This window comes from Balaenoptera physalus (genome assembly GCF_965194825.1).
Source record: "Balaenoptera physalus genome assembly, chromosome: 6".
In the NCBI taxonomy this organism is placed as follows: domain Eukaryota; kingdom Metazoa; phylum Chordata; class Mammalia; order Artiodactyla; family Balaenopteridae; genus Balaenoptera; species Balaenoptera physalus.
In genome coordinates, this window is record NC_138885.1 from 58,859,880 (window position 1) to 58,886,843 (window position 26,964).

Sequence of the window (26,964 nt, forward strand, 5' to 3'; positions counted from 1 at the left end):
TTTAAAAAGTCACTCCTTTCCCTATTGGTTTATAATGACATAACTTAGGTTTCCATACATGAGGGTCTCTTCAAGTCTGATTCAAGGAAATAGCAGCAATATTTAACTTAATGTGTACTTGCCATGTGTCAGGAACTCTGCTAAGCACGTTACGCATTTTGGAGTCAGAATGCATGGGCTCATGCACACCAGGGAGCCCTGATAAATGGTCGGTCTTACTATATTACTTATTTGTTTACTGGCTGATGGAGATGTGTTCATCAGGTGAAGTGCACAAATATGCTGATTGACACAAACTGCATTTTAAGAAGCATCCCAAATATATAACTTGCTTTTATTAAACAGGGGAAAAAGCAACACATTTTCCAAAGAGGCAGATATCCCAGTAGCTTTAGTAAAAACCAACATAACATCAGTTTGTCTGACAAAGCTTTTAGAATAAGAAGTGAGCAGTTAAATTTTTAAAGTAGGAATAGAACATCAACAAGCTCTAGACCCCAAAACAGTTACAAGCCAACAAATTAGGCATTGTTTTGCTTAACAACTTTAGCTTTAATGTAAATATATATTACTATTTAGAATATTAGCATCTGAACTACATAATGACTATCACTTTAATTAAAACCAGGATTTCTGAAACCTCCAAGTAGTCTTTAAAGTTTTCCAATATGGACATAAACTAACCCCTGTTCCTCTCTACGTATCGAATTTGAAATAATTGTCACAATATATCAACATTTTCACAGGAAAATTTTTAAGGCTTCTGGCACATAAAATGTGTAGTATCTGTGGGACAATAATGTTATAATTATATACAGAAACTATTTAAAATTCTCCTGTGCAATTTAAGTTCTAAAGATTAAAAAACTAAGTGTCCATGTTAATAAACTATTAAAATACCATGAGCTTTCCCATAAACTTGACACTGATTTTGTAATTACATAAAGAATACACAAGACTTGCACACTAAGTGATTCATCATTGAAATTAACAGTTAAACTGAATATACTTATTTGATATCATTAGTTTTCTAGATTATACTTTCATCACAAATAGGCTTTAATATAACAAACATTTCCAATTAAACTGTAACATTGAGGCAGCAAATGTCAGATCTATGTTTGCCTAGTTATTTATGTGTCATACAAATATAAGTCTATGAATCTTAATTTATCCCTTTGTCTAAGTCACGATCGTAGAGAATGTGTCAATAAGTGAAATCAACAAGAGGTGACTATTTCTCATTTGAGAAAAATGAAAGTCATTAACACCTTGTCTTAAAGTTCTAAAGCAGCATATTCAGTTCTTAAGGCAAAAAAGGCCAAAGATATTATTATAAATTATAAATTCTGGTAATTCTTCTTTTGGCATTAAAAGCCACAGCACAAGTTCTTATGCTTTAATAGATAATATATTAGTGTACATCTGAACATACATTTGCTAACATTCTCCATCAGTATGAAGTCGTTCTGTGCAATAGAGCGGTGAAGTGCGGCATGGCAGGCCAACATTTAATGGCCATCCTGGGCATCAAGGGACATGGAGTGGCTGAATCTTGACCTTCCATTCACAGATACTGTATTTGATGGAACTGTAACCTAAGAGAAAGAAACACACTTTGCACCCATCAATTTAAAATGGGACAGCTGTCTAATTTTCAGTTTTCAACAATTACCACATTTTAACTTCTACTTAATTGTAAATGCTAACATTTAGTATTTATTATTCAATAAATTTCAAATAATCAAGAATAAATGTTCATTCTACCATGAAATTAAAAATGAGTTATTTCCACAGCAAACAAGTTAAATAATCCATTAACACACCTTAGTCTTTACAAAACTACCAAATCAACTCAAAGGACAAGAGCACAAGCGGACTGCAGGCCAAGCTGTTAAAGCGCATTTTTAGCTAGATTAATTCTGGCTCCCCCAAAGTACCTTGGAGAATGTAGAAAAATAAAGCAAATTCCACAAAGCAATGAATTCTATAATTTTCATATTGATGATATATATTAACTTGAAGTTACTCTCCCAGGCACCCCTCATTTATAAGAAAAACTAGCTTTGGTTTTTAAAATGCCTTCATTTGAAGGGCTAAAAAAGTCAAACCTATGACTGTTTTGCCAAAACAAATGCAGAATGAAAAGGAGTTTATTTACTAGGGAATAAACTCCTAAGTTCCAAAATTCTATGGCAAAGTTTCCTATTTACAAACTGTAAGTGAATTAAAAACACTAAAACAAAATTTCCTAAATAGCTTGAAATTCCAACGTTACTTACAGGAATGTAGAAGAAAGTTATCTGGATACTGAATAGTAAGTAGGTATAATATTTTGAAATATTACATATAAAATATGACAATATTTTAAGAAAAATGGTTCATCTCTTGATTGTAATTTGACCAGTTCAGCTTTATAACCAAACGTTATCCTCTTTTCGTAAGAAGAGAACTGAAGTACAAAAGGCCACAGATTCTGCCTAGCAACAGAGTAAGTTAGTGAAAAGGAAAATAAAGTTGGCAAATTTAGGTTGGCTTTGGTTTCCTGGTGCTTCATTTCTAGCCTTTTACTAGACAAAGATAGATCATCTAAACTAATCAATTTTCTTGACTGTCTTATGAACCCAGGACGGAGCAGAGTGGTTGACACCATCCACCTGAAATAAAATAGCTAAGCAGAAAAGTTGCCACCAAGGGAAGGAACACTTACTTATCTGCACCCTATTCAGTACTCATGTGGGGCTACTTTCCAAGTACAGCCAACAAACAGACAGGTAATGGCTTTTTGTTATGTAATCTTGGTCTGAAAAGTCTCTGTGTGTGTGAGGGGTTATTTTTGTAATTCTTCCCAAAGTTGCAGTTCTCATATTCTTTGTAAAGTAAAAGAGAGAAAATTTGGTTTAAGCATTTAAAAAACATACTGATGGTTCTAAATGTCTACAAGTAAAAGATGTTAATGGTAACATCATTTATAGAGTGAAAAACTAGAATCCAGTTAAATGTCTACCAGTAATGAGCAAATAAGCTATGGTTCATTCATACAGTCAAATACTATGTTGTCTTTTTTTGGTTTTTTTGGCCGTGCCACGCAACTTGTGGGATCTTAGTTCCCTGACCAGGGATTGAACAAGGGCCCTTGGCAGTGAGAGCTCAAGAGTCCTAACCAGTGGACCACCAGGGAATTCCAAATACTACATAGTCTTAAAAGAATAGCATAGATATGTATGTAATAAAAGGGAAAGCTTCAAGAGAGAGATATATATTTAATAGTGTTTTACAGAGGATTCCATTTTTGTTAGAAAAAATAAATGTTTATATACTACAAAAGTGGTCTCAAAGGTTACACTGTACTCTATCCAGAGCAGTTACTCTGGGGGGAAATGGTATTTTGTTATTTAAAAATTTGTTTACTTAAAACTTCAAACATGAGAAGATATCATTAGAATACTATTCTATGAATTTTTTGAGGTCAGAGACCTTGTCTATTTTAATGCCACTTCATACCTACTTCATACTCATAGTTATTTTAGTGCCTGGTCAGTGTAACTCAGTGACTATTTCTTAGATGAAATATGGTAACTTTTTACAAACATTTATGAAGTAAAAAAGTATTGCTTGAATTTTTTGAACAGTAACCCCAGGACACTAGTAATAAAGATATCTTTAAAAAGTAACTTTAAGAATTTACTGATGTAAGCATCTACTAGTTGACTAGTTGTCTACCCTTGAAGTTCAAGAAATTTTCAGGAATATTCACATAGCTTTCTTACTATGAAACCATCATTTATTTTTACTTTTAAAATACATGGAAAGAGCTGCCAACCTGAAACACTTGGACTGTTCAAATTCAAACCAAGGAAATATGAATAAAAAGCACACTAATTAAACAAAATAAGCCAGGAAGATCCTGGGTGACTTATCCAGTTTTTCTCTTTCCTCCAGATTTCTATCTAGCTAACAATAAGTTTTATTTTCTGAGGAAACTCTTAATACCAAGCACTAAATATCATTCATCAGTTCATTTTCAGACTTTTATTTTTACAAACCTATATTCTCCTTATAATACTGTAATAACCTTAGTAAGTCAAGCACCAACAAGAACCAAAAGCAGCCAAAGAAGTTCCTGTGTCAACACAAGTCAATGGTAATAGATGACTTAATCTCTTATTCTCTGAAAACAATTTGCTGTCATACATACATCTTAACATCAAACACATTTTACAAAATACTGTGCTAGATTTATTAATGCTTTATATGACGACAAGACAAATCGCTTTGACTATATGTGGGTTGACTTGGGGGTAAGGTATGGGAAAAAAGCCTTAAGAAACATGAAAATTCACGACTACATTTACACTAGAGCAATCAACTAGATAATTGTTCTAATGTGAACCAACTATTTAATGAAGGTTAATTGCTCAAGTATGAACAAGAGCCATAAGGCAGGTTGGTACCTGGAGTAAAAGTGAACATTTGGGTGCCAAAATACAGGCAAACACGGAGCCAACTTTCTGATGAACAATCTAAACCCACTGTCAAAATCACTGGAGATTTTATTTGGCACTGTAACTGTTGTTCTATAAAAGAAATGTTAGAATGTAAAACAAACCAGAAGAAATGTTCAGAACAGGACAGAAATATGGGACTTAAGCAAAGATCACAAGAAATTAGAGCCTTCTTGTGTCCATTTTTACCACCTTCTGCAATTTTTTGAAATATAATACATGTACGGAGAAGTGCACTGAACAGCCCAATGAAAACAAACACAGACATATATGTAGCCCACCACCCAGGTCAAGAGAATACTCCCTACTCCAGCTCCCCACTGATCTTGTCTTTATTTAAAATTTTGACTTTATCATGGATTTTTGCATTCATTTGTACATTTTTAAATATTGCATTGAGATAATATTTATCTTGATTACTAATTTTTTTAGTTCCCTCTTAAGTTGTGTGCCCGTCTTGCTCTAATACGCCCCCAAAAGCACTTTTTCTTCCCCTCTGGAAGTAACCCTATTGTGATTTTTGTAATTACTTCCTCACTTTTAAAAATAATTGCCACCTATGCATGCATCACTGAATAATATAATTTAGTTTTGCATGCTGTCAACTTTACATATCTTTTTATGTCTCTATCTACATTGTTCTGTTGTGTGTATTTTATCCAGTTTATTGCCATTTGATAGTCCATGCTTTGAATATACCACTAGCCTACCATTTTTGGATATTAAGGTTATATGTATTTGGAGCTATTACAAACAATGTTCTTCTGAGTCTTGGTATATAAAAACACATTTTTAGCATATATAAGTAGAAGTGAAGGTGCTGATCTTGGAGCGTAGATATCGTGAACTCTACTAGACCCTGTGTCTTTCTTCAGAGGGAAGAAAAAGGATTATGTAAGGAATTTTCATTAAACAGAGTTTAGGAGCTGACACTATAAGGAGTCAGAGCTATCAATAACCTCCTACTGAAAGAGAGGAAATTTAGACTCAATAGAACCTAAAGTAATGAGTTATAAACAGGATACAATTATAGGATCATCATTTAGGGCCTGCTTTCTGTGTTGATTCACATCCAGCTCATTCTGGAAGCAATGAGAATTTTATACGTGAAGAGACTGCCAAATCGGAGCCCATAAGACACCAAGTATACAGCTGCTTGCCTGTAAAATTCTGTTGGCCTAAAAGGCATTTCCAACTTAATGCACTGTTTTCTGCAATTAGTTTACTGAAACTGATTAATATATCCACTGACTTAGTACAAAGGCACTGCGGTTATTTTCTGTTTTCCCATGAGCCTGAGGTACCACTGTTTCTCAGTCCCAGGCTATGAACACCCAGAAGGCAGAGGCTTCATTTTATTCAATTTTGTATCTCCAGTATCTAGTACAATGTTTGGTATTTTTCTGCTTTAAAAAAATATTTATCAAATTTATTGAATTGAGAACTTTGAAACTCATCCTTAATTTACAAGATTAGAAACAGAATTAGAAATAGAATTATTTTCATAAATGAGAATGTACAGTTTATTTACAGGGACATATTTCCCCCCCACACACACAAAATATAGATGTCATGACCTGTGAAATACCAATTTCAATATTCCTTTTGGGTTTTTTTGGTTTTTTGCTGCCTGGCACCTTAATTTAAACTCTACAAATAATCTACAAAATTCAAACCTACTCCCCTGAATTATTCCTTCATGTTTCCTCCACTCCTGACAGCACACAATATTTTGCCTTGTCACCATGTGTGCCCAGATGGGAGCGCCAAGTCCTCTGTGGGAACGGCCATCACTCAGGGCTCCACTGAAACCCATCCAGGAAGCTGGCTGACACAGGCAAGGCTGGCTGTGTAGACAGGCGAGGATGCCTCCCCCTTTTTCTATCTTTGCAGCATTCCTGTTCCTTGGCAGATTTCGTTTTTGTTGAGTTCAGTGTTTTGCTCAACAAGTCTCTTACTCTTCTCTAAATAGCTTCTAAAATGATTAGAGAAGGAATTCACAAAATGAAATGCCTAGGGAGTCAGTGAAATAATGAGTACTTGTCTTGTCTTGGGTGTTGAGGAACTTGCAACCAAGATGACTAAGGGAAGAACAAGAAAGACATTTAGGGAAACTACAGCCTCTGGGAGGTCCAAGTGAGGATGCCAGGCTCAAGGCTGCACCACATCCTCTTTCAGAGGATGAAGGCGACAAAGGGAGGAAACTCATCTGCACATAATTCCCTGTGACGCTTTTTGGTGTTTGCCCAAGAAAGGGGCACACCTCCTTGCTCTCCTACACATCTCCTACATCCAGGAGAAGCTAGACTCTGGCAGGGCATTATTAAGATTGGAATTTCTGCATTAGGTCTCATCTAAATTCTCTAGATTTTCCCTACATTATTTTGGTTTAGCCTATAAAACTCCTCCCCCCGCCCAACCACCCAATCTCACGTATGGTAGTAACTGATTACTGTAGGAGCGATGACTGAAAACTTGCAGGCTCCCACAATAGTGCAGCTTTTCTGGAATAAAGGAGGGACTTTCTTTCCAAAAGACTCTTTCTTGCTGTGCTAACACAATTTTTTAAAATAAGAGTCCAAGGCACTTTCTATATATAGATATATAATAATGAGCAAAACTCGTGTTCTGCACCTGGCCCATGTTTTGGAAAACAGACCTGACATATTTTTAAGTACTCTCTCAGCTTATACTTCAAAAATGACCCCTGACATAAAAGAGTAACTTCTGGCATCTTCCCTATTCAGACTTAAAAGCCAGAAAACAATTTCCCCTAAGTATTAGTTTGACAATGTTGAAAATAAACCCACTGTCACCCATCTGATAAAGAAAACTTACCCTTTTCAACTTGGCAGCAGCCTCTCCAGAACGAATTGCAGTCAGCAAACTCTGTCGGATCTGTTCTGGGTCAGAGCTTTGGAATGTTGAAGAACTTTGTCTCCTAAGGGTGAATGATGGGCCGTCAGTCAGAGATGGCATTTGGGGATTCTGTTCATTATGTGCAGAGTTATTTTCCTATAAAAATAAATGTGAAATATTTATATGAATACCAGGTGAAGAATGGGCCATTATGCAAAACATTTTCATCATCAACAGCTCTTTAAGAACCACCATTTGCCCCACTGGTGTTTTAGACTCAGCTCTCTTTCCTCATCCACTGAGTTATCTCTGCCTCCAGAGCTCAGCTGGAAGATGAGGGCATTACTTTCCCTCATCTTGAACTCAGGAGGCTAAGGAAGGAAAGCGATACCTCTTTTTGTTTCACAAATGCAGTGGTAATTTTACTGTCCTTGAGTAAATAAAATAATGCCGATTTCTCCAGTGGAGTTGGCTAGAAGAGCCAAAGTAATAATAAAAATTCCACAGACAAAAAAAACCCCAAAAAACCATTTTCGTAGTTCCAATATATTAGTGTTGTGAAATTATTTTTGATGGTACAAATGGACAAATATTGGTAATTTCATACTTGTTGAACCTAATGTATCTTCTAATAAAGGAATATTAGTGACTATTTAACAGCTTATTTTGTGTTTCTGGAAGTCACAGGGGCTAACTGATGGCCATGTTTTCTTTATTTTTCTCATGAGACTAAAAATAAATATTAGAAATTTCCAGATTTAAGAATCAAAAATTTAATTAAACTTCTTAGGAAGGAATATTTAGTAACTGATTTAACTGGCAACTGTATTCAAACAATCTTAAAAATGTCTTTTTCGAACTGTCAGATGAGTATCTTTATAAAAGATGAGCTAAACAGAACTCAGGCAATGGCTCAAAAACTGTATTATCTAAATCAAGCTTCTGTTGTTTAGAAATGGTATTCCATTGTAAGAAAAAAACTCAGGCTTTATTCCCAAGTAAAGAATTAATCTCTGCATCATGTATCTCTTCCTGATATGATATCAAAGTAATAAACATAAATGTGAAAATATATGAAGAAATATTTTTCAAGGTAAATATTGCTTTAAAATTATGGAAAAGTCTTTACTTGGCAATATGGTTAATGTTCTGTTACTCTGGGAGTGTTTGAAAAAATAGTATAAAATGCTTCTGGAACTGTCATACAAATATGAAAGTATTCTTTAAACACTATCAGAGTAAAAGTACACAATGTATTTTTTAAAAATTGCATGGGGATTATCATAATTCATACTGTGAATTTCTTCCTGACTATACTACTTGAATCTAGCAAATTATATCATTAGTTGATCAAACATGAAGTCAACAAATCCCTTTTTTGTACACCATTAAGGTTAGATGGTGGTTAAGTGATATTTTGCTCAACATACATATAACTGGAAAGTTGACACTGAATTAACAAAATGGGAAACTAAGAAAATTACCTATTTAAACTCTGGTTTTAATTTAAATTATATATAACCATGTTTGGTAAGCTCAGGTTGAGTGTATATGATAGAAAATACAGACCTGAGAGATGTTTGGTTATTTTATCTAGTCTTTGATACTGCTTATGTTTTTATGTAATTAAAACTATTTTGCCATTATGGAGAATTGGAAAAGAAAATAAAGTCAACCAGAACATCCAGAAAAGTTATAAACAAACTGAGATAAGCAAAACACAGAAAACTAGGGAGTCAGAACTATAAACTAGTACACGATACAAATGCAGGAGCAAAGAAGCTTTAAATTTAAATATTTGCTAATGATACAATTATATAATGATGAGCTTATAGTAATATCTGATCAAGTTATATGAATAACTCTGAGAATAAATAATCAGATTCTGTGTATTACTACTGTTTTCTTCCTACAGTAGCTTGATAGTAGATTATGAATTCAGAGTTAAGTAACACACAAACAAACCGACATGCTTTGTTAACCCCATTTAAACCATGTTGTATAAGAATCCCTTACTTTTAAAAAGGTTACATTTACCTTGTCTTTCACACCTGGTTGTGGGATGTCCACAAATGTATTTACGGAAGGAATCTTCCCTCCCTCTGTGTCAGTTGGAGCTCGGGCGGATGCACCTCCGACCTCCTCACTGCATGACCCTGTACGACCTTTGCTGAAAGACTGTGACCGTTTCACCACAGCGAGGGCAAACGGTGAAGGAGCAGAGCTGGAGTATGGTCGAGGGGCACCAAAAGTTTTCAGAGTCTTCAGGTTAAGTGTTGCGAACTGACTCTTGGGAAGAGGAACAGGTTTGGGGGCTGCGGGAGGGGGAGAGGCTACGGGAGGGGGAGAGGCTGCGGGAGGGGGAGAGGCTGCGGGAGGGGGAGAGGCTGCGGGAGGCGGAGAGGCTACGGGCGCGGGAGAGGTTTCAGTAGGCTTCCGATTGCTGTCATCATCAGTGTTTTGAATGTGTGGCTGTGGAGGAGAGTGAGTTGTTTTACTTAAGGGAGAAAGAGCTAGCTCTGGAGGAGGTATTGTATCCCTTTCCACCTCTTTCTTTATTAGTTCCTTTGGAGTAGGATTAGGGGCAGCTTGAACACTCTTGGCAGCTGCAGATGTCACATAATGACCTGAAACTCTTTTTTGCATCTGCAAGAAAAAAGAACTTGGTTTGGAGTGGGGATTTGAAACCCGAGATTTAAGTTTTGACTCCAAAATACTGTTTATATCTTCCAAATTTGGCACAAAAGGAGCTGTGCCAGTGTCTCTCGTCATTTTGGGAGTAGGTTTCAGAGGATTTGACATTGTGCTGTGGGTAAAGCTCTCCTCACTTTGCACCTGATGCTCTGTTCTCAGGGTAGGCTTTGGTTTCAGGTCTGCTTCTGGCTCCTTTGGGCTTTCAGAAATAACAGGATCTTCTGTTTGGATTGCAGTTACTTTCACATTCTCATGAGTGTCCTTTTCTCCTAAAGTACGTATCTCCTGATCATTTTTATACCCTATGGTTTCCGATTCCCAATCTTTCAATATTTCTAGGGATCGGGGAGGCACTATTTTGTAAGTAGTCATCCCAATTTTGGGTATGTACTCTCTTGTAATTTCATTTGAAGGTTTTGGCTTGGGATTATAGTGTTGTCTGTAAAATGGATAATTCTTTATATAAGAAGCTGTTGAATTTTTATCAGTCCCATCTACAGGAGGCAAAAGATCATCATTACCATGTGCACAAATTGGATCTTTTATGGTGAATTGCTCTTCTGTATATATAATTAGGGCGCCCTGACTCCCAAATTCTCTTGAGGTATCTAAAGAATCTTGTGGGCTTAAAGATGAGTGTTGAGTTGATTTGTTGTTACTTGAAGTTTGCACACTTTCATCAACTTTGACATCAGACAAATTATGATCTTGGTGATTCCCATCAAAACTGTCACAGGAAGGGATTGTCTGAATTGCTGCATCTTGCATTTTTGTCTTTTCTGCACTAGGTTGAACCAGTTTTTGATCTGGTGCTGATGAAGCAGCAAGATGATTTTCCTTGTAACTTCTAGCAGTATCAGTTTTATATGCCTGATAGTTTGATAGTCTGTCAACTTCCATGTCCACACTGTTACTTTTGGCAACACCTGCTACATTGATTTCTGTTCTCCTCATTCCATTTTTCATACTGTCTTCTGTGTTTGTTGGAATGACAATTATTTCATTTTGATCTACTGAGAGAAAAAATATCATAAAGTATATGAAAAAAATAGAAAACCTCAAGTTTTCAATGCCTGCCTCTCCCAAACTGAAACAGGTTGATTTGAATTCTATAGATAATTTTCAGCTACCAATTATATAAAAATTATACAGGTAGTGGCATACAGAGAAAACAGCTTGGGCTTTGATATCATAGAGACCTGAATCTGGAATCCAGCTTGACTAATTACAACCTGTATGGCCACATCATATTACTTACCCTCTTTGAGCCTCAGTTTGCTCAGATGTAAACAAAAACATGTATTATATATATCATTTATGTAACATGCTTATTAGGATAGTGTATTGCCCAAAACAAGTACTCATAGAAGATAGCTGTGATTTTTCTTTTAAATAAAGACCATATTGCAGTCATTGTTAAGAATCACAAAAGACATTGACAAATTTAAAAAATGTTTTTATTCTTCTATTTTTTTCCATTTTGATTCTCTGTCTTTTCTATAATCCCTAGTATATTTATATTTCATACCTAACATTAAAAGGGAAACAATCCCAGCAAATGCTATCAGTTTTAATTAAGGAAGACAACAAAACCTTACCTTTAAGAGTTGAAATAAAAACAGAACCTAAGTTGATTGTCTTATTAATTAGGTGTCCTTGCTAAATACTTTTAGAGGACTTTGTTTTCAGTCACAATATGGGTGATTTCAGCTACATAAAAACAATCATGTGGGTTTTGATTTTTCTCTGTGAGAAAAAATAACTATTTTTCTCATGTCTGGATCCAGGTAGAGAAAACAACTTCCCTCTCCCCAGCACTACCTTTCCTCTTAATTTTAATTCAGACCTCCTGAAAGTAAAAATCATTTTCCAGTGTCTAGGTTAACAAAGCAACAGTTGCCAGCCAACAACATGATGGCAAAGAGTTGGAATGAGGCATCTGGAAGGAAACACAGGCTTATGAATGTGTACCATGTGTCTTGTACTAAGCCAAGTGATTTATATACTGTGCTCCTCTAGTCAAATGCCAGGAAGAGTCATTTCTTCTGAATAACCAGCTAGCCCTCATCTTCAAAATCCTCAGTGGCCTCTCCTTTCAGATATGATTGTTTGCACAGCACAAGTGAAATGTGAGCCTTGGAAGTCAAATTGTGAAAGGATGTCAAGTATTTCTCTATAGTTTTATAATCACTCACTTTCATCTGTAAGATAAAGTTCACTGCCTAAAATATATCATGAGCTATTTAAAATGGGTCCTCTGTGAAAACAGAAAAAGAGAAAAGAGAAAAGAAAAAAGAAAGATATGCATGCAAAAAAAAAAAAATCATGTTGCCAGGTAAATTTGGATACAAGTTTTTTTTTTAATCTTTATATTTAAAAAAAAAAAAAAAATCATGTTGCCAGGTAAATTTGGATACAAGTTTTTTTTTTAATCTTTATATTTTTAAACCCTGCCTAACTGCATAATTATTTGATCATGGTGGTTATATTTTCTATTATGTTGCAAGGTTCCTAAATTACATATATAATTTAAAAATGGAATTAATTTTTATTCTTCCCACATAAAGTGCAACTGGTTATTCGAATACATATTGTCTATTCAAGTGATTTCTTATCTTAGTGACTAATAATTAGTAACTTTTGTGATTTATAAAATTAAGGACACGTGATTAGGAACCACAGAAGAGGCACATCTCTGCCTATGTTCTTATTTACTTGGTTCTTAAGTGTTTTTAATATCTATATGAAAAGTGGTACTCCCAATGCTGATATGAGCACAAAAGAATTTAAGAAATGGTCCTGGCACCAGAAAATGAGCCTAAACATATTTCCTTTTCTCTTGCTAATTTTTCATTTTCCACTGAATATAGGTATATCCCAGTTGCAGAATGGAAACATTTTCCAAAAGAAGGTAAATCAACATAAAAAATATATTTTAAATTAAATCTCCTCTAACAAACCCTGATTTACTGGTTTTAGAACTCTAAGTTTCTATTTTTCACATTTTCTGTGGGTTATACCTACTTCACCATTATCTAACTGAATTTCTCATCAAAATTTCACAATTTCAAAATTTTCAGCGATTGTCAGGCCTAGAAACCTAGAATCACTCCTGAATTCATTAACTAGTCCATCCTCCAACATATCGATGATAATGCCAATGAAATGTCAATGAATGGACAGGCCATTTTTCAAGAATGGCCAGTTGAGGGAGAAGGTATATTTTGTACTATACTGTACTTCCCCCTACTCAACACTGACACCAACATCAACAACCTGATGAAAGTATACAGGGTAGGTTAAAAAAAAAAAAAAAAGGAGAATAAAACTAGTTTAAGGATAACAAATTATTTTAAAAATCACCTAGAGTTGACAATGGTCATTGTAAATCAAGTGCAAATCAAAATAAATGTATTATGGAAATGTACTTGTGACCCTAGCACTAATATGATGCCAAAATCTTAGCAAAAATGATTTAATTTGACTATGATTTTTAAAAGAAGTAAACAGCTTTTAAATCATGACTTCTCAATAGAAATGCTATTGCTGTCATAGCGTATGTTGTAAAAAAAAACTGAGTCAAGAAGAAAAAAGGGGGAAATTATATACAAGTATATAAGTTGTACACTTGTAGCTCAGGATGGTACTGACCATGAGGAAAATGAGTCAGAGACATACATATTCAAATTAACCAACACATACCACATATATAAAATGACATATCTATATCTATCCATCTGTCCATCTTGTTTGTGACATTGGGATAATCCATGTTTTATATATATATATATATATCCCTATGTTTTCTATGAATCTTAACCTAGTTTTATATATTAACATAATAGATTGGACTATGAGAATAAGCACTTCCTTCACACCCCCTTAAAATACCATTGTGTATTCCTTGCATCTCCTATTTGTATAGTATCATTTTTCTGAAATTCAATCCTAAATATATATTTTAACCGTATCTCAGTATTCTGCTATAAGGAATTCAAACAAAGTATCAGATATAATTTCTATGATCGAAGACTGTCCAATCCAATTGAGTAGTCGAGACAGAGAACTACATGGCTTCTAGTAATCAAGTAACAGAATAAGTAAAGTGGCAGGATTTGGATAATAGTTGAATGAGTGAAGATAGGTGGAAAATTATTTTCCAGGCAAAGATAAAAATGAGCATAGGCCTAATGATAGAACTGAGTGAAATATATCATGAGAAAGAGAATAAATTGTCTTGATTTGGGCGGGGGGGTGGGGAGTGGGAAATACTGGTAAGCACTATTACATAATTAGATGGTTTGGGCCTGAAAACTCAGGCAGACAAGTTTCACCTTAGGTATAGCAACCTGACTATGAAATAAAACAGGCTTGGGTTAGGGAGTCAGTAAAAGGAAAAAAGAGAAGTAGATTGTAAGTATACACAGAGTATACATCTTTAAGATCCAAGATCTAGGTTAGATAACCTCTAAGATTTAACAACAACAACATTAGAACACATGGTAGTTAGAAGCACATTTTGGAATCAACACGTATTGAACACATACTGCCTGAGTTCAAATTTGAGGTTCACCACTTACTAACTGTGGGACCTCAGGTGAGTTACATAATGTCTTTGTGGCTCTATTATCTGTAAGATGGGACTAAAGTAATAATACCCATAAATGAGTTAATGTACAAGATTAAATGAGTTAATATGTATAAAGTATTTAAGAAAGGTCCTTGGCACATAGCAAGTGCTATGAAAGTGTTGGCTATTAGTGTTTATAGAACTCACCGTTCTCCTGGTTTGGGCCCGGTGACCTCAGGTTTCTTACACTGTCAGCTACCCTCGCTTTGTTGCTCGAATTACATACCATAATGTGTGGTCCTCTGTAAAATATGATATTGCATGTTATATATTGATACTATTGAAACACACACACACATACATGATGATAAAACAGGCAATAATTTCCAAAGACAGATGGACTGGAATAATCATCTTTTTCTGCCAAATATTAGAAATGTAATAGCAAAGAAAGAATACAACTGAGAGGAAATGCTGCTGTGAAACATTAGCTTTCATATGGTGACCCTGTTACAAAGAAAGATGTAAGAAGCTTGGTAAAATGGACACTTTCCCCAAGACAGTGTCTTTTTGTTATTATCAATTATTTCTTTTAAAGAAAAAGGAACTAAATGAAATGTACTCTCATAGACATTTTCCTTGCATCTGGCAAGTTCAGCTTGTGGCAAGTCAGGATGTGAACTGACTTCACTGGGAGTTTTTTTGGTGATAAAAGAGATTAATTTGGAGACAATCCCATGCAAATTATAATAAAACTTTGACAAAATGGTTTATTTTGCCTACTTGATTTCATCTTTATTCATAGTGTGGCATTTCTAACAGAATGTAAGTATACTTTACTATAACTTTCGATTCCTAGGACCAAGGGGAAGGTGCATTCTCTGCTTCATAAAGTTGACTGTAAAAGTAATATTAGTGATTTAACATCATATTCTAAGATGCAGAATTGTTTTATATAGCAGTTAGTAAAAATTCTTCAGGAGCATTTGGTGAAAATTGAAAATTAAATATTCCATTTAGGCCAAATAAGTAATAGGCAAAACAAACGCAATGCAAACAAAAATGCTAATCTTCATACAAAATAACTACAAGTTATGGTTGATCTGCCACAGGGATACCAGAACTGTTGGATTTGATTGTATTTAAAAACAGTCACATGTAAATTGATACTTTATGAATAAACATTTTTTTTAATGGTTGTAAAAGGGATAAAGTATAAGCTAAAGAAATGACTATACTTGTGTTTAAAATATCAGTTCTACATTTCAGAAGACTAGTATCAATTAAACAAACCACCACCACCACTTCTGGCATACAGACTACTTACTGTCCATCTGTGTTTCTAGTTCCTTGTTTTTCTTCTTTGGAGTTTTGTGAGGACTCTCCAGTATCACTGCCAAGGGCTGAGTCAGGATCATTTTTCAGTGTATTTATTATATCAGTAGATACAGTAGGAATGTCTTGCGACTTGAGAGAAGTATTTTCAGCCTCATCTTTAGGCACTTCACTCAGTTCTTCCTTTTCATCTATCTCTTCAAGGCTGTAATCAGAGCTTATTCCAGCTACAAAGAAATGAAGATATAATCCTAAATATTAATTTGCCTCATTTCATCCTATGCAATCCTGGCAGGGAAGGAATTTTTAAAATAATAATTAGTTGGACTCTTTTAAATTCTGATTCAAAGCTAATAGTAAAATACTTTTCTAATGGTGAATAATTATGTTAACATATAATCAGATTATCTCAGACACACATTTCTAAAAATAATAGGCTGTCTCTCTCGGTTTTATTCATGGTAGAAAAAAGAGGTTATTTAAGCTCATAAGCTCCAAGTTATATATTTCATTTAAGAATGTATCTTTCAATTTAAATGATTTTTACCTTGATGCAATGGCTTTAAATGTAAACAAAAAGAACACGAGATTTTTAGATTGGCTCCAAGTGTACTTATAAAGTTTGACTCAATAATTATCAGTACTAACTACGATTGAGAATTATCTGAGCATCTTTTAAAAATACTGATGCTCCCCTCTAATCCACATCTGTTAAATCAGAATCTCTGAAGGGAGCGACCAAGAATTTTTTTAAGGTTCTTTCAGGTGATTCTAGTGTGCAACCAAGGTGAAAAGCCATTTACTTAGATGCTTAATATAATTTTTAATATACAAATAGAATAAGTATTATGCAACGAAAATTAATTTTAACTCCTACTCAGTTTGATTCTCAGAGGCAACTTCCCTTAACATTTTTTTTCCTCTGTATTATCAGAAAGTATAATGAGCATATACCGTTTAAGCAGATATACATACATTTCCTTCTTTCTCTCTATTCTTGGTTTATTTAATATAAATGGAAGCATAATATACCTGATGTTTTACACTAACTATTTTTTCCTCCACTTAACTATGTCTTAAAGGTCGTCCCATATCAATATATGTGTGTGTATGACTCTTTTCAATAGCTGTGGTTAATATTTCATTGAATGAAATTGTTTTATTATAATTTCTTAGCACTAACACCAAATGGCCAACAGGGTAAAAGAGGAGACATCCTAAGCAATTGGTGTCCACACTAGCTGTGAAAGTAAATTTAAACCAAAGAATGAGGTTCTGGATCTTTGCTTATTTTAATATAATTCAGGGCTTCCCTGGTGGTGCAGTGGTTAAGAATCCGCCTGCCAGTGCAGAGGACACGGGTTTGAGCCCTGGTCCGGGAAGATCCCACATGCTGCAGAGCAACTAAGCCCATGTGCCACAACTACTGAGCCTGTGCTCTAGAGCCCGTGAGTCACAAATACTGAGCCCACGTGCTACAACTACTGAAGCCCACGCACTTAGCTCTGCAACAGGAGAAGCCGCCGCAATGAGAAGCCCGTGCACCGCAATGAAGAGTAGCCCCCACTCGCTGCAACTAGAGAAAAGCCTGCGCGCAGCAACGAAGACCCAACGCAGCCAAAAATAAATAAATAAATAATAAATTTATAAAAATAAATAAATATAATTCAACACTTCCACTTACATAATAGCAGCTGAACAAAGTTTAATTTTACCACAATAGAGGGGTAAAAAGGGTAGTATAGCACTGGATTATAGTGATCAGCACATCTACAAAATTTAACAAAAAGTTTAACATATTTGAAGAATATGTGAAGTACTTAAAATGTATTTCTTTAATTGTATCTTTAAGCATATACACAGAAAAGTATGCTATTTGTGCTTTTTAATAAACAAATATAGGGAATTTTAATGACATTTTTGTTGTAAATTAAAAAACAGATTACTTAGAAAAAACATTAAAGAATTTGACTTTAAGGGCTCCCTGGTGGCGCAGTGGTTAAGAATCCACCTGCCAGTGCAGGGGACACGGGTTTGAGCCCTGGTCCGGGAAGATCCCACATGCCGCGGAGCAACTAAGCCCATGTGCTGCAACTACTGAGCCTGCACTCGAGCCCACATGCCACGACTACTGAGCCCACGTACCTAGAGCCTGTGCTCCACGACAAGAGAAGCCACCGCAATGAGAAGCCCACACACCACAACGAAGGGTAGCCCCCGCTCGATGCAACTAAAGAAAGCCCATGTGCAGCAACGAAGACCCAACGCAGCCAAAAATAGATTAATTAATTGATAAAAAAAGAATTTGACTTTAAGTAAATTTATATATAAAAATATATGTATATAGTTATATATATAAATCTTGCTTTATCATGACATGAAATAGTTATTTTGATGCCAATGTACAATATTATGCCTTTACACTAGCATACTACATCTATACAGTAAGAGTGTATTTACATAATTTGAAAACTGTGTATCAAGGAAAAATGAAAGGCCATTATGGTTTAGATGCAAGTATGTTTTATAGATGGCTCCTTGGTATATATTAAGCTCTTTTGGAAATTATATTAACTGAGGTAACATTTAGCAAATTATTGATCTTTCTCCCTACTTCTCTCTTTACCATCACATGTGTTTTATATAGATACACTTTTCTTTAAAAAGTCGAGGTCCTCAACTTTCTTTAAGTATGAGGTCCTCACTGAGAAACTGGTCTCAAAGTATGAAGAATGAGTCACATGTTTCAGAAATCTTTTCAAATTATTTTTCTGGGGTTTTATAACTTAGTAGTTATAAGCATCATACAGGCTTTCTTAAATATATATATTTGAACTGCATTCCTGTCATTAAAAGTCTTAGAAAAGGCTGTGATTCTTTTTAAAAATTCTAACCAAGAGCACTTTCATACTTCGTTGTTGTTTGACTAGTACAGATTTTTTCCAAGCTTTAAAAAATATTAAATCAAGTTTGGTTTGTATGTGTTAACAGACTTATACTATGGCCAAATTTTAGAACTACAGCGACAGCAACAAAACGAAGTGGGGGCTCTGAACAGTGAATAATTTTCACAAATGTTAGATCGCAACTATCATATTTCAGCTTCACATGTTCTAAGGGAAGAAAATTCACTTTCAAAGAACAGAGTATCCAAAACTTTAGTGTAGCTGTAAGATATAACAACTTCCAAAATATGTTTAGAAAATTATAAAAAATCATTTGAAATTGTAATTGTTGAAGTTTCTTTTACACTTACTTAGCTTTCTAATTTAATTTGAATATATTTATCTTAATTTTTTCAGTCCCTCTAAAGATTGCAAAATTGACTGAAACAAAAAATAAAATTAAAAAATTATTTAAAATTCATAAAATGTAATATGTGTAAAAGAAATTTGAATAATTAAACTTAGTTTGTAGCATCTTATAAGTTATTAAAGCTTAAAATTTCACTAAGCCTTTTGGGACACCTTGTGTATTTTTCCTGGAGATGGTCAAAAGGGCAGAATTGTTTGACAGATACTACTCTTTGCTAAAACAGAATCGTATTAGATTAAATCTATTCTGGTGAACTTTTTTTAAAAAAATTCATTTATTCAAAAAAGTTCACTGTGTCAGACACTGCTGTAATTTCTGACAGAGTTGTTTTATCTTTCATTTTTAAAAACTGAGGTATAATTTCAGTAAGAGTCATCATTTTTGGAATACCTTTTGGAATGTCCAGTTTTGACATCTATCTATCTATCTATCTTTCTGTGACCACCACCACAATCAAGATGTAGAACAATTCCATCAGCTTCCAAAATCCCCCAGGCTCCTTGGTAATCAACTCCTCTCTCTAACCCCAGCCCCTGGCAGCAATTATCCCTATAGTTATGCCTTTGCAAGAATGTCATATAAATGAAATCATACAGCATCTAGCCATTTAAGTCTAGCTTCCTTCATTTAACAATGTATTTAAGATTTAGCCATGTTGTTGCATGTATTAGATATTTGTTCCTTCTTTTGGCTAGGCTGTAGTATTCCAACGTATGGACAAACTACATTTTGTTTATCCATTCCTCAGTTTAGGGACATTGGGTTGTTTCCCATTTTTGGCAATTACATAAATTCTATAATAATTCACATGCAGGTTTTTGTATGCACATTCGTTTTCACTTTTCTTGAGAAGTCTTAGGAGTGGGATTTCTGGGTCATATAGAAAATGAATCCTTATTTTTATTAAAAAAAAAAAAAAAACCTGCTAAAGTATTTCCCAAACTGGCCACACAATTTTTCATTCCTTTAATGACTGTATGATAGTATACTGATTTTAAACAACTGGTTTGAGGTGATAAGGACTTTTTCTGAGTCACTGAAAAATTGAGTACAATTATTTATGATAGAATTCAAATATTACCTAACTATGAAGTTTTGCCTTCTGGTAACAAAAAAATTTCGATCACTTAAAAATAAAAATCCCAATCAAAAACAATACTGTAGAAAAGAAGCCAGGCCTAGATAACAAAAGAGTAGTTCAATAAAGAAAAAATATATATGTATTCTTTTATATTTATATAGTTATATGTTGAAAATAATAAAGTTCAAACAGTTTTGCCAAAAAGCAGAAAGCTAAATAGAAGAGAAGCTGAAATCCTTCAGAGCCACTGATTATCATCTTACATGTTGCCATATTCATTCACTATGTGATTAGGGAAAACATCAAACTCCAAGAATTTCAAGTGACAAGGCAGAAACTACTATTTTTTTTATGAGACATTTTTACAAAAGGAATCAACAAGTAACCAAATCTAAATGTGATGACATCTCAATCTGTCTTAAAGCAGCAGGCAGGGAAGGCCAGGTCACCTACATGGCAGAGGTGCGGCAGCTACCTCGGGCGTTCCAGGGCACTCCGAGAGAGGGGCTTCGGCCGGCAGCTGGGGCACAGCACACTGTTCGTGACCGGGGAACCCAGGGCCAAGGGAGGATTCTGCCAAAGAAGTAAAATCTGTGGAAATGGCACTTAGAAAACAGAATTAAGCAAGCAGAGACCAAGAAGCATTTCACAAGAAATTAGATATGTTAACTCACAATTAGCCATGCATTAAACAAGAAGAGGTAAAAGGGGAAAAAAAGGAAGAAAAACAGCTATCAAGCAAAGTTTGAATAGCGGCCACTTTTCTCTAATACTTCAGAAATCTTCTCATTTCATTTATATAGTTCGATATTATTTAATAAATTTCCTTTGTGAAACAGAATGGTATCATTGATATTATTCTGGGCAAGACTTGAGAAAAATCATTACTAGTTACCTAATGATAGTGTTTTTAATCACAGAGGAAAGGAGAATTCTATATCAAAATCTTAAATTCCTAAATATCACCTAAGGATTAAAGGTTCAGGAGCATTTGGGTGCTTCTGAGTTTTTCTGTATTTGTGAATGTGAATTATAAAAATTAGGTAGTTATATTAAGCAATTTTTATACCTATCAAATTATTTCCGTGCTAAAGTACTGACATAGTAATATTCCATTTTTGATTAAACATTATTAGTCTGTCATATTCATTTACACCTAACTTTAAGCCTAACGATTAAGAAATTTTATCATACTTATAGCTACTAAATAGCTATTATTAAAAATATTAAGGAACAGTATTAGATTTTTACTGAAATTTCACTTATTTGGAGAGAATCGAAAATAAAACCATATAATAGAAAATATTTCATAATAAATTTTTACCATCAGATTAGGACAATATGAAGTCACACCTACGACAGTTGCGTAAAGAATGATGCTTAACACCTTCACGTAAGTTTTCTTCTGAACACACCAAGGTACATTCCTAACTAAGATGTGTCATTCCTCTTGGGGAGAAGATTAATAAATGGCAAACTGACATTGCATCAGGAAAAGCAGGAGACCTAGTAGGAAAAGCACTCAAGGTACCATCGCAGAACTAAAATTTTGATTTCTGTGTTTCACACTCTGAACTCAGGGAGGGGAATATTTTTCACTTCATACTATATAATGTGGGAAATGAAGACAAAGCATCTGTATCTCCTTCATATACGGAGCATTACGACTAGATTGATTCCTCAACTGTCCTGGAAGTTCTTTCTCAGTGGTTACATGATGTGGAACAGAGGTGTCATACCTGGGCTGGACAGGCCCTCAGAAGAGTTTGCTTCTAAAACACTGTCTGTAGGAATTGCAGGTACCGACTGCAGGGCTAGAAGACAAGAAACACAACTTCTGAGCAAGTCACATTCACCAATGAAACAATTCCTTAGTACCTTAAGTCATTTTTATATAATTCAGAAAAAGATAGCCCTAACCTTATTAGAAGCCACTGTACTTGTCTAGCTGTGATACAGCTAAAATCTATTTTGATTCCCAATCCTACATGTAGTCAATCCTGGAAAGGCAGTATCCTTCTGAATAGACTCACAAATTATAACATGCTCATTTTAGGATAATGGAGCTGTACAGTTTTAAATTTTATTTCGTTATGCAGATTTTTCAAAGGTAGTGAGAATAATCAGGGACTATCTAAGTATTACTATTAAAATCAATTGATTAAAAGCCTAAGTTTAAGTACTAATATTATTTAATAAAAAGATGTGATTTATAACCTATATCATTTCTATTGTCTATATTAAAGAAAACACAACACTAATGTTAATGGGAAAAGTAACGTTACCAGTCACGTGACTATTTTCATCACTTTGTTGCAGGGCTGTTTTGGAGGGTGGGGAAGGTGCTTTTCGCTTTGTCCTTTTCAAAGATGAATTCCCACGGGATGTGCTACCGAGCTGCAGAGAGCCCGTCCTCACCCTGCCCGCTCCACAGGAACTCTATGGAAAACAAAGTGATCAAATAGAATCTCTATTCAGAAATGAACAGCAAACTTTCGGAAGACACTGACCTTTACATCAAACACATCATATGCCAATATGAAACATAATGGTCATTCAGTCAAAAAGCATTTACGGACTATCTGCCACGTGTCAGAGACGGATATGTAAAGAAAAGTATAATATGATGCTTCTCAAGAAAGTTAGGCTAGAATGGGAGGCCGGCATGTAAACAACTAATTAAAATGTAGAAGACTCATAGGCAACGCAGTTAAAAACTAGCTTTCAAAGAAAAATCTAGAGAAAATACTGGATGTAAAGTAAGAAGTGAAAAAGGGAAGAATATTTGTACATTAAGACTGGCTTGATTAATCTTTCTCTTTTTAGCACAATACATCAATGACAAACATTTCAAAAATCTGTATGTCTACCAAAGGCAAGGTCATCTGAGGTCCTCGACTCTATACACAGCTAATGCTCACACTCACAGCATGTGACTGTCAGCAGGCTGGCCGGTGCCTCCTGGCCCATTGCCATGTTATCTTGCTCTTTCCCCTTACAACAAACCTGCTTAAAAGTGTTATTCATAGTTTTTTTCTCCAATTTCTCATCTCCCACTTGAACCCCTCCAATCAGATTTTTCTCAACCTTTGATCCATTAAAACTATTCCTATCTGTGAGATAATAGAAAATATATCATGGTCTCTGCCCACATTCCTGGCACAGAGCTCCTAAAACCCTTGAACTTTCCTAAGTGACAAGAACACTAGAAGCATCTCTTGTTCTAATATTGGTCTTGGGCCCCAGTTCCTGACACAGAGCTCCTGAAACCTTTGTAATTTCCTGGATGATAGGAGTACCTTTTGTTGTAATGAGGCAACTCTGGATGCGCTCCTGGATGAGGGCTGGTCATGGGAAAGTCATGATTAGAAGCCTCGAATTTTCAGCCCTGCCCTCATTCTCTTGAGAAGGGAGAAGGGTTGAAAATGGAGTTAATGACTGATCACGCTTATGTGATGAGGCTGCCGTAAAATCACAAAAGTATGGAGTTCAGAGAGCCTCCAGGTCAGTGCACACGTGGAGGTGCTGGGAGAGTGGCATACCTGAACAGGTAGTGTGAGCCCCATGACCCTTCCCACATACTTTGCCCTATACATCTCTTCCATCTAGATGTTCATCTATATCCTTTATCATATCCCTTAGGAAACTGGTAAATGTAAGCAAGTGTTTCCCTGAATTCTGTGAGCCGTTCTAGCAAATTACTCAAACCTGAGGAGGGAGTCGAAGGAACCTCTGATTTATAGCCAGTTGGTCAGAAGTATAGGTAACAACCTGGACTTGTGGTTGGCATCTGAAGTCCAAGAAGGGGGTCATTGGTATCTCTAATCAATAGCTGGTTGGTCAGGAGCAGAGGTGATAACTTGGGCTTGTGACTGGTGCCTGAAGTGTGTGGAGGAAAGGGAGGGCCGTCTTGTGGGACTGAGCCCTTATCCTGTGGAATCTGATGTTGTCTCTGGGTAGATGGTGTCAGAATTTAGCTGAATGCTGGTATCTAAAAATTGCTTGGTGGTCTGGGGGAAAACCTCCACACATTTGTTGAACAGAAGTGAAATGTTTTGTGTGAGTAGCAAAGGAGACTCACAGGGAAGAAACACACAGTAGGAAAGAACTGGGTTTTTCCCTACATGGGTAGAAAACTGAGTTTTTCCTTTACACTATCAAAGTCATCAATGACCTCCGTCATCACTAAATCAGTGGTTACTTCTTAGAACTCATTTGTTTGACATATTAGCAGCATTAAACAGTTGACCACCCTCTAAAATCTTCTTTTTCTTACATCCAGAATACTATTTCCTTACTCTACAAGGATCTGAACTCTCTGTTTTCTGTGTTGGTTCCTTTTCATCTAGTCCTTGGACATATTCTCTTTAGAATCTATACTCACTCTTGGCAATGTCTGCTATCTCTGGGTTTTAAGTATTATTTATATGTTGATGATTTCCAAAATATGTCTCCATCCGGGACCTCTGTCTGATCTTCATTTAATGTTGAAGCCCATTTCAAACTCAGCATGTCTAAAACTAAGATCCTGATAATCCTCCTTTCATCTCCCCTATTAAAAATAACCCTGTTCTCACAGTCTTCCCTGTTTCAATAAAAACAGCAAGTCATTCTTCCATTTGTTCATGCCAGAAACTTTGCAGTCACCCTCCCATGTCCCCTCTCTCTCACACTCCATATCAAGTCCATCCGATTGGCTCATCCAGCTCAACTGCTACCACAGAGTGAGCCATCACCAAGAACCTTCTAATTGTATTGCTTCTTCCACATTGTTTCCCTAGAGTCCTTCCTCAATATAGCAGCAAAGGATCCTGTTAAAATAAAAATCAGGGGAAGGCACTTTGTTCCATACCCACTAATAATTTCCCAACTGGTACAGAAAAGCTAAAGTCCTTGTAATGACTTCTAAGGCCATTGGCGACCTGGCCCCTAGACCTCTCTGACCACCTCCTTCTCCAGGTGTGGAGCCGAGTGAGCCACACTGGCCTTCACATTCTCCGCAAATGTGCCAGGAGGGTTCCCACCTCAGGGTGGTTGCCCTTGCTGTCCCTGTCCCTGGAATGCTCTTCCGATAACTTAATGTCTTACCCCATCATCTTCTTCAGGTCATTTCTCAAATGTCACCTTTTCAGTGAGCTCCTCCTTGACCTCCCCCACCCCGCCTCAACAATTCCTATCCCTCTTCCCAGCTTGGTCTTTATGATCAGCATTTAATCACTCTCTAACATACCACAGAGTTGGCCTCTTTACCTTGGTTATTGTTGCTTCCACCAGGTTTGACTCTAAGGGCAAGGATATTTTTTCCTCCTATTTTGCTCACTTCCGTGTCTCCAGAACAAAGTGTGTCTCATAGAAGTTTCTCAATAAATACGTGTTGAGTGAATGAAAGAAATGAACCAGATACTGCCTTCTTCATTTGCAAATAAAAGGCCTTGATAAACTTGGACTAGGACAGTATGTAAAGCTTGGGCCATTCCAATCTTAAGAGACAATGTAAGTACAACTAAGGGAAGCGGCCTAGTTCATAAGATGTTTATCAGTCATTATGTCTCGCTATATACCACAACAAATTTAGCAAATTTACTATTTTGTAATGTTCTAATATTCCTGCCAGAGAAGAAAGGAAGCCTGCTCTCACAAAGGAAAGTCTGAGTTAGCTGTCATCACTGGCAGTTCTGTTAGGGACAAAAGCGGAAGGCAGCTCCTCTCACGCGGCGGAAGCAGAGTCAGGTCCATACGGCAGGCACTTGGTAGAGCACACCTCTCACTAAGGTGAACTCATGTTAACAAGGGAGTCAGACAGGGTGGCACCAGGCTGACCTTATCGGTAATCAGAACATTAAACTTCTTCCATACCAGTTGGTAAATAGCTGCAGCCACCAATCTCCTCTCCTCTCATCACCCTGGTCCCTCCTACAGAACTCTTCAGACGTCTCCATAATCCAGCATGAAAAGAGTTAAAGCCTGCCACCCAAACCCAGATTTTGATTCAGAGTCACTGAAGCCAATTTTGATTAAATCAGAGGGTCACCCCCCCCAACCCCGTAGGTGGGCCCTCAACTGCTGCTTGGACCTCTGAATAATTAGGAGAAGGGCCCTCAGCGACAGAGCTGAGAAAGAAATGTAGTGATGGATCAGCAATATTTAAATATCATTTTGAATAGGACATAAAGTTTAAATTAAAATCTTCTTATTGATGATATGTCTCTGTGTTCGGAAACCTTCACTTGCTATCTTATAAAAGTAAGAAATTTAGGGATCGTTAGGGAGAAGGCCAAACATTCTCCTAAAACAATACGACACTTCATTTTTTAAAATATTGATCTAAAACATCAAAAGCAGTAGAAGACGTCATTTTATTTCTTGATGAGCTTACTTCTGTAAAGCCCTATTCAAGCATGCCTCATTCCTATCACAGACCTAGTTTATCCGTAGGAACACAGTAGGTGAACAATAAGTAATTGGTGAATGCATGAAGTCATGGCAGCATTTGATTTTCCTTCTAATTCCATGCTGAAAATGTGTTTCTCATGTTTGGACCGATCGCTTTCATGTAGTCTGATAACAACCCATGTTCCCCTTTAGGTCAGGTTCCCAGCCACTGT

At 35.8% G+C, this 26,964-nt stretch overlaps 1 protein-coding gene and 1 long non-coding RNA gene across 2 annotated transcripts in view; one reads left to right on the forward strand and one right to left on the reverse strand.

The window, feature by feature from the left end:
* Positions 1-315: 315 nt before the first annotated feature.
* COBLL1 (cordon-bleu WH2 repeat protein like 1) overlaps positions 316-26,964 on the reverse strand; it is a 147,916-nt gene continuing 121,267 nt past the window's right edge. The window contains 8 exon segments of the mRNA XM_082464913.1: positions 316-1,598; positions 7,344-7,520; positions 9,402-11,071; positions 14,836-14,930; positions 15,956-16,190; positions 20,813-20,932; positions 22,099-22,173; positions 22,645-22,798. Coding sequence (XP_082321039.1) covers positions 1,512-1,598; positions 7,344-7,520; positions 9,402-11,071; positions 14,836-14,930; positions 15,956-16,190; positions 20,813-20,932; positions 22,099-22,173; positions 22,645-22,798 — 2,613 coding nt within the window. The 3' untranslated portion in view covers positions 316-1,511.
* Positions 11,080-13,386, forward strand: LOC309662445. The gene is made up of 2 exons (XR_014264688.1): positions 11,080-12,409; positions 12,479-13,386. It is a non-coding gene; the product is annotated as an uncharacterized lncRNA (long non-coding RNA).